Source organism: Thalia democratica, chromosome 6 (genome assembly GCF_965202585.1).
Source record: "Thalia democratica chromosome 6, ktThaDemo2.hap1.1, whole genome shotgun sequence".
In the NCBI taxonomy this organism is placed as follows: domain Eukaryota; kingdom Metazoa; phylum Chordata; class Thaliacea; order Salpida; family Salpidae; genus Thalia; species Thalia democratica.
In genome coordinates, this window is record NC_139170.1 from 46,351,106 (window position 1) to 46,360,619 (window position 9,514).

The 9,514-nt window shown below is 27.6% G+C and overlaps 1 protein-coding gene across 1 annotated transcript; it reads right to left on the minus strand.

Annotated features, from left to right (window-relative positions):
• Positions 1–5,641: 5,641 nt before the first annotated feature.
• Positions 5,642–9,514, minus strand: LOC145838216 (deoxyribonuclease-1-like). The gene is made up of 7 exons (XM_082945776.1): positions 9,353–9,514; positions 8,717–8,889; positions 8,306–8,412; positions 7,620–7,732; positions 6,943–7,097; positions 6,447–6,537; positions 5,642–6,124 (listed from the first exon to the last, which is right to left on the minus strand). Exons 1-7 carry the CDS (start codon positions 9,491–9,493, stop codon positions 6,077–6,079), a joined length of 828 nt encoding a protein of 275 aa, XP_082801902.1. The 5' UTR covers positions 9,494–9,514; the 3' UTR covers positions 5,642–6,076.

Genomic DNA, 9,514 nt, shown 5'->3' on the forward strand with positions numbered 1-9,514 from the left:
AAAGCAAAAAAAAAAAGATCTACCAGAACACCGAATTTCTTGTAGTCTGTTCAGCTTTTTAACGTTATAATGTTGGTGTTTTAATAACCATTTTGCGAGAAATATGCAAGAAAGAAAAACAAAAATCACCTGAACGGCGAGTTTTTTCTTGTCTTCAGCTGTCGGATACCTGGTCACATGCGTGTAAAAATCCTTCAAAGTGTCCGTCTGCCAACGAAGGTACCTGTTGATGCTGTGTTCTTTTTGCAGATCGATTTTTTTGCTTGTAGAATCGTTCTGGTTGGTAAACGGTCGAGTTTTTTGTTTTGCTCCGTTGTAAATGACTTCGGGAGGCACCGGTATTAAGGGGGGCGCTGGAAGTTTTGGTTTGGGTTTAGTTTTTTGTTTTTCTTCGGTGTAAACGGCTTCGGGGGGTACTGGGATCAAAGGAGGTGCTGAAAGTTTTGGTTTGGGTTGAATTTTTGGTTTAGGGAAAACTTTTGTTGATATTTTTGTTTTGCCGTCTTTGCCTTTTGTCAATACAAGGTTTTTAAGTTGGATCTTTTTTTGAATGCCACTGCCAGATCCTGATGAATAATTTTGATTTTTTTTAAGTCTTAACTTTTTAACAATGAATTAAAAAAAACATAAATGCTCTGAAAAATTAAGGTTTTATTCTGTTGATATAAACTTACTAGTTTTAGACAACTAATTTATTTTGTTTACTATAAAAATAAACTTACTAAAACTTTTGTTTTTCTGATTCGCATTTTCATGCTTTCCTTCCTCTTCAAAAGCTGTAGAACAAATAATAAATTTTTCAAGTTTTTTCTGATAAATACATACATAAAAAAATATAGACAACTAAAACCAAACTCATGAGTAAACTTTAACTTTGGCTTTTTAAAATAGTTTCATAAAATAATTAAAACCCTATTCTTGAATGCTTAACTTAACATTTAAAAATACCTGAATTTTTCGTAACAAAATCATCGTTTTTGGTTTGAGAAATTTTAAGTTTTTCAATTTCTTCTGACAACTGTTCATCCAGTTCGTTCTGAAGGACAAGTTTACGTTCCAACAGACAAATAAGTTTGTCGATATTGATCAGCTTGGAATTAATTGTCATTTCGTTTGTTTACCAACTTTTAATCATTCAAGATTACTTTAACAACAACAAGACTGTAACTACATAATTGTAAAAAACACCTGAATATAAACACAAAAAAAAACGTTTTCTTTAAACAGTTTAGTCGGGTATGTTTTGTATCACATGTTGCATTTCTCTTCAAAGTGCAAAATTATATAGTTAAAATTTACATTTTTACTGAGATAGAAGTTATAATGTCATAATACCAAAGCATTTATTTTATAATTTTAAACCGTGTGAATTAATATCGAAATTTTCGTAAACAATAAAAACTGCGATAAGCTTTCTCATCGGAATTTTCGTAAACAATAAAAAGTGCGATAAGCTTTCTCATAAAAATCATTTAAAGTTGCATAACAAAATATCATTAAAAAACAAAACTGCGTTAAGCTTTCTCATCGGAATCTTCGTAAACAATAAAACTGCGATAAGCTTTCTCATAAAAAATCATTTAAAGTTGCATAACAATAATCATTTTCCCATAAAAAAGCCAATATTGAGAGAATATGTGTTCTTTCCGAATGCATATATAAGCGGTTGTTTAAGAAACAGTGCTCGCTTTTTGTTATGCCCTTGAAACAGCGCGGAACTCAACTATAAGCCGCAGGAAAGGTTTACTACGATCAAAGCTGCTACGACTTTCAAACGGATATCTGTAACGTGTTAGTGTGTTTTATATCTTGTCACTGCACTTTATACTTATTAAAGCACAATTACTTAATCACACTGAAGTTGTATAAAATAGCAGAAGTTTAGTAATAATATAAATGCCTCAAACGCGCGGGAAAACTTCCAAGTCGAAGAAACTTTCCCTTCAAAGGGTTTTGCGGTCCAAGGATAAAACGGACAAATCGTCTAACATGGACTCTAATACAGGTTACAATAACAATGGAGACCACGCCCATGCACCGTCCGATAATAACCCGGAATTTTCGCAGCGCAGTATAAACGAAAACGTAACAGAAGAAACTCGCGCAAAGTCTAACATAAGTCCTAACAATTTAGACTCACATAAGGTTATAAGTGAGGGGGAAAATTTTATTTCGTCAACTAATCCCCAGGAAGATCTTGCGCTTACACGATCATTGTACAACCAAAAATTATTAGAGGTCCAAAAGTTAGAAGCGCAGGAGGAATTAGTAAAATTACAAAATGATATTAAAAAACTAGATATTAGATTAAATCAAAACAAAGTACAACAAATGCCAGACTATTACGATCGCGATTTGCAACATAAAAGCGAACATTTTTTCGATATTAATTCACACGGTTTAAAATTATAAAATAAATGCTTTGGTATTATGACAATAAAACAAACGTGGGCCAAAGTAAAACACAAAGAAAATTGAATGAAAACTGTTTGCAATAAATCATTCTTCGGGCACAAAGTAGTCAATTTTGCTACAAGTTCTAAAACTAAAAAAAAACTGCAATAACGAACTTTAATGAGATTCAATTCATTAATTAACTATAAGTATATAAAAATATTAAACAGAAATTTAAATATCTAAAATCATTTAAACTAATTAAAATTAATTGATAATAATGTGGCTAAACACAATTTAGCAATAACTTGGGTTAGAATCACATCATTAAAAATATTGTAGATTTCGCAAAATCTCGTAGCTATCATAAACTATCATATTTTTAAAAAGTATTAATCCATAAGTGAAGCACAATACCAATAACCCAACTATGTGGTCGATTCCACAAAAAATAAACTTATAGCTGCAAGTACACATTCAACCAAACTACTATTAGAAAACTTTAAATAAGTATTTTTTACAAAACAATCTTTCATTAAAGTGACTTATTAGATGTTTTAATAAAATATTGAGAAAAAAAAAACATTATAAAACATCGAACATATTGTTTACAAAACAATTTTCAATTAACTCTCAAAAAAAAAAAACTATAACTGTTACAAAAAAATGCATAAAAAAACATCAAAAATTCTAAAATTCAGTAATTATAGCAATTTAACAAAAAGTTTATTTAGAAGACACATAATTAAACCAAGTAAAATTGTTTAACACACTTTTTAAGAAATGCTGGTAAAATAAAACTGTAATTAAGATTCTTAATTATTATAACACCTGAGCAGGCTGAAATAGTAAAATTTTGAGCACTCAAGCGTACCAGTGAGAAAAAGTTTATGCAAATGAGAAACAGTACTAAAACGGTTTTAGAAACAGTACTAGTTTAGTTTGAGAAACAGTACTACTAAAGTAGTACAAAAGTGAAATTTTAAGTGTTACCATATCTCCTACCGCGGATTCATTTTAATTTAAGTTATAATCTTAACTTATACTCCTAATTCGCTTTACCTAAACCTAATCCAAATAGTAAACTGATGAATAAAAATTTAAAACTTACAGAAGTTTAAAATTTTAGCAAATAATTTGAACAGTACTATTGCTGCCAGCAGTAAATAAATATAAATCATCCAAGCAAGCGATAAAAAAAGCCATTAGTAGAACAAACTAAACTAACAACAAACTATTAAAGATAAATTACTTCTAACTAAATGTGCTCATTAAAGTTAAAGGTTTGCTGCAAGTACAACCATAACTACTCTTTAGAAGAACCTCTCCAAAAACAAGTATAGTACTTCGCTTAATGTTTAACAGAAACTATAGTCCGGTACAACTAATGTTTTAAAGTTTTTTATGACTAAGTTTTGAATGGTAAAGACTCTGTAGATAAATTTTCTTTAAAGTTGTTGTGTTCTGTTATACAGTTAATTTAAAAAGTGCTAGTAATTTGCTTAATATTATGATTACTTTGTTTTAAGTGTTTTAAAATTAAATAAAGTCTATAAGTTAATTAAACCCAAATAAATAAAACAGTGATAATTTGAGTTAACAGCTACTAGTAATTTTTATAAAAATTAAAATAGTTGCTTAATCAGCTTTTGAAAGTAAAAATTGATATTAGCTAATTAAAGTTGTATAACTTATAATAATGAATCAAAAGCATGTTTTTATTAGAAAAAATTAAAATTAATTATTAGCCCATAGATCGAAATACTATAGTACTGTTTGTAAATTTTCTTATGATTTTGGTCAGTTCAACTTTAGCTAACATGTTCATTAAAATTTAATAAAGTGATTTAGTAAAGTCAAAATTTATTTAGTTGTATTATATATAGGTGAACAAATAAATTTAATATTAACTTTGTCTCTGAAATTAAATTTGTTGAGACCTGTTGTGCCCAAAGAATAGTCCTTGCATATACGTATAATATGTAGGTTCTGTTACTTGACAAACTTCAATTTTTATAGATAAAGTTATACTTGAGGTTTCAAAAGTTTGTAAAAACTTTAAAAAAGTAGGAAGAATAGTTTTGTTATGTAAAAAAATTACAAAAGTTGACAATATTTATTTAAATGTTTGAACTATATTTTGCACTCTTTGTGTTTTAAACTTTGTTCATTTCAATTTAAAGTTATGTAACAAACAAAAGATTAACTAACAGATAAAATTATAAAACGTTTTATACACTTAGTACAGGTAAAAACTAAGAAAGCACTTTAACATAAAACAGTCAAATATGAAAATAGTTTACTTAAGTATTTTTAAATGTTTTTGTATGTTGTTAACCTTTTAACTTGGTTTTCATTGTATTTTTTACTATCGAAAGTAAAGTATAAACATTTACCATTCAGTTAAAGTTTTTACATAAGTTTTAAAAGTTTTTACTTAACTTAGTTGAACTTTAAAAAATCAAAAATAAATGTTCTTTTCAAATGGTTTCTTTAAACTTGCATGTAGTTGAAGTAATGTTGTAAAAGATGTTTTAAATGTTTTAACCGTTTTTATTACTTTAAACTTATGCTACTATGCTTTAGCTCAGGTATCGGCAAGCTACGGCCCGCAAGAGACTTAAAGCTTAAAATATACTTTTAAAAAAATAATATTTTTTTAGTCCGGTAAAAACTTACATCTAAGCTTTTAACTTAGTAATTACTCTTTACTAGTGCTCTTTCGATTGTTCGCATTTTTAGTTTGAATAAAATTTTTATTATTATTGCTACTATTTTTAAAATTAACTGCAGCAAAGACGTTTTTCTATGAAAGCACCCCGTGACTATTTGTTTCTACTAAGGTTATACCGAGACATACCAAATGCTGCCGACCCCTGCTTAAGCTAAACTAATTTAACTAAATGGTACTTTGTTATGTCACATTTGTAAGGTAAGGGTATATTTTTACGGGTTCAGAAATACAGAAAGGGTTGATTTTTAGCGGAAGCAAAGGAGATACACATTATTTATGTCTGATAACTAAAGTTTTAAAAATTTTTGTGTATTTTAAAACCACAGTGTCTTAGATAAAATTTAAAAGTTGTTTCAAATTGGAAACCCTTGGCTTTGAATATACTATTTAGAATAAAGTAACAATAAGAGAGATGAAAATATCTGCTTTATTCACAAAAGTAGTTAATTAACGATATACACATTAGTCTTTTTATTATATGCACAAAAATAATTAGTACTTAAAATTGGTGTACATAAGAATAAGAAAAAATTATACAACAATGTTGTGAATAGTAATTAAGAACTTATCATAAATCGAAAGTTTTAACTAGTTTTTAAATTTATATTTGAAAAGTTTAGATGATTAAAAGAATGATATAAGACAATGGAAAAACAGTAAGAAAAAACGAAACATATCAAACCAATAAACTGTTCAAGCAAAATGTGTTTTAAACGTTTCAAACTTACAAAATGCAGTCTAAGTTTACGTCCATTTATAATACTTACTAGAAAAGTATGTTTTATGTGAACAGAAAACAATAGTTTTTTTTTTTATTGAACACACTCTTTGATTAATTAATATATATGTAATAAATCAAAGTATTTTAAAATAGTAAAAAGTTTTTAGCGCTAAAAACTAACCATTAAAATTGTAAAGTTTTTACTTATAATTCTTTTTTTAAAATCATTAATTCAAAGTAAATTCCACTGGGTAGTGATCACTGACATCCTTTGCCTGAAAAACAAATATATAACTAAACAAAATGCTTTAAATTAATAAAGTGGTTTAAAATTCTAGTATTGCACTTAAAGTAAATCTTGTAGAACTTTAACCAAAACACAGATGGTTTTATTAAAGATGTTGAAATTTGAACAGTAATAATATAAACAGCTGACTTATTAAAAACCGAGTTTCATGTCGAAACACTAACAAACATGTCGTTAAGATTCTTTTATCAGTTAGCAAAACTGTTTTCTTATTAGTCAAAAAAAACATTTTGTTTTTATAAAAGCTTTAAATTACAAAACCTTTAGATTATAACCATTTCAAAACCGACCTCTGTTTGAGTGAGTCCATATTCCGCATCGAATCTGAAAACTTTCGCGTTTAAAGAATTTCCAGTCATTTTACTACCAGCTACCACTAGTCTGCAAAACAGTTTGTTAAAATTATAATACAAAGTTGTTTTTTTTAAAGTAGTATTTTGAAACTTAAACAAAACAATTTTTTCTTTATAATATTTGTCTACAATTTTGTGTTGCTCGTTCTACCTAAAACCATTTTGTAAATGAGCAAAATTAAAACTCACTCGTTAAAGTTAAACAAGTTCGATCTAAATTCTAAAGTCTAATTCTAGAACTTTGTAATGAAAATCAAGAGAAAACAAGTTTGTAAACTAGGTACTCAATTTAAAACTATTGCTAACATAGTTTGTTACTTTACTTAATAAAGTTCACTACGAAGTCACAAACACGAGTAAAAGTAATATGTCTGCTTTTTTTTCTTAGTAGTGTTTTACTTGTACTAGGTCGCTTCAACTATTTCAAATTTACCTGTCATAGGAACAATCGGAATCCGAGACGGTGGTGTCTTCAAGATCACCTAGCAACCAAGTGAATCTGGGGTCCTTCCTCAGGTCTATCTTGTCCCAACAACTCTTGCACACGTAGCTGCAATCGGCGTTGAAGTCCCCAGCTAACAGGCTTTCCTGTGCAAAAAATATTTAAAAACAACTATTTGACCAAATGATATGTTTTAATATATTAACTTCTCCATTAGTATTAATAGTAGTGATTGAAATTAACCGCTAATAATCTTGACTGTGGTTAAATTAAGTAAGTTTAGTTTAAAAAACAATAAAGTATTCTAACTTTTTTTGGTTTGTTCCAACTTATGAACTTTAACAAGCTTTCGTAAAAATATACAAACTATATACTTAGAATACTACACTTTAAACCAAAATAACTTAGTTCGCCCAAGCTTATCTTGTTTAAGATCAATTGTAAATAGTTTCATAAAAAGTTAAAGAACCAATTTAATAAATTAATCTTAAACTGAACTGATAGACAACAAACACATACTTTTTTCCTAAATATTAATAAACACTTCTCTTTCTATACAAATTATGAGATATAAGATTTTTACATTCTCGTATAAATTAGTGACTTCTTCTTATACTTCTACCAATTTATCTATTTCAGTATTAATCATTCAAATATAAAACTATTACTTTTCCATATAAATTAGTGACTTCTTCGTATACTTCGACCAGTTTGTCTATTTCATTATCTGCGTCATCTGGTTTGGCATGCAACGCAATTATTGAGAACTCGGATGGTCCGTCTGTTGAATAAATAAAATAAATAAAACATAAAAATTACTTGTTGTACATTATATAAATTACATTTAAAATTAGCATTTTTTAGGTTGTTCAAAACTAAGTGTCTAATATAAGTACTGTTTTATATGAAATACTTTAAATATCCTTTTTATACTTTAAAACTGTTTTAAAATTGGCAATAACACTGTTTAAAAACACTTACTCATAAAACTAAGAATTTACAACTTCCTGAAACTTTATGAAGCGTATTTAAAAGTAGCGTTACAAAATTCTACAATTAATACGGAATTATTAAAAATAAAAATGAATATAATCAGATTAATTGGCATCCAATCTTTTGATTTGAATTCTGAACTACAAAAATTTGGAACTTATTTTGTGTTTAAACAAATATTTTATTAAATCCATCAAAAACTAACATCTAATTTTATGAATTGGACTACAAACATTAAACAGTTATAATATTTAGACAAATATTCAAAATAAATTCATCGAAACTAACACCTAATTTTTTGAATTGGACTAAAAAAGGTAAACAATTACAATTTTTATTTTAATAGTTATTTGTGATAAACCGAAATTAGCATCCAATCTCCTGAACTGAACTACGAACGGTTCCCTCTCAAAAACGTCATCTTCATCCGGATACTGGTATTCTGACATCACAAGGACTCTGTCGGCTCTGTTTATTATAGAATAAACAAGTAAAATTAAAAAGTAATATTGAAATTACTTGAAAGATTAAGTTTTACTTTAGCTAGTAGTATTTTTCAGAATGCGTACGAAAAAATAAAAGTGCGAAGTTTTTTTAGCTTTTTTAATTTTCCTTGTAACCACGAAATTTAGTTAAAGATGTTAAAATTAGAACTTTCGCTTTACTGATATTTCTTAATAAAGCTAATTAAAAACTGAAATTATAAAATTACAAGAGTTTTAAAATAATAGTAAACCTTTATTGTATTTTACTAAAAGTTAGTTTAAAACACCTGTAAATGAACCCGTACTGTTCCTTGCTGCTGCTTCTACCGGTCCTGATACTGATCGACGATTTGTATTCGAACTGGGAAATTTCGTTCAATTGATCCACCAGAGACGCGAACGCCGTCTGCTTGGAATCCCTGATTTCCTGAACCAACAACACATCGTACCTTTTTGTAATCTGTCGTGATAAAAATATTCATTGGCATTTTTGTAAAGAATCAGTTGTAAGTTTTAATCATATTTATGGTACAATATGAGTTGTAAAAGAAATCGGGTTCTTTCCTGTAACTCCGTTGTATATATGTAAAAAATAAGTTTATGTTTACTATTAGCAGATTTGTGATAGTCTTGTCTATTTCGTTAGCTTTTAAATTAAACAAAAAAGTGTTGTACTTTTTGTATATCTTTGTGCACAAAATCAAACTTTAAAAATATTTATTTTACAAGAGTTTTTTTGAAGGTACTTTTAATTACGATTCTTTGAAAAGTATCGTGACAATAGAAAAATGTAAGAACAAAACCTTCTTCTTTTTACTTTGTGTAATAAAAAGTTGAAAAAAATTAATAAAAAGCTCTTAACTAAAACAAAAAAAGTCAAAAAGAATCTCTTAAATTAAAAGTAAATTAATCATATAACTAACTCTGAGTAAAACATCAACAACTTCCGGTTCTTTTATTTTTGATTGCCCGAATACTTGAATGTTGAATGCTCCTATTTTCAATTTGCCAAAAGCATTCGAAAGTAGACACAAGAACAATGTGCCTCGTAAAAGATTGTTCATAATTTGAATGACTATTTTCTG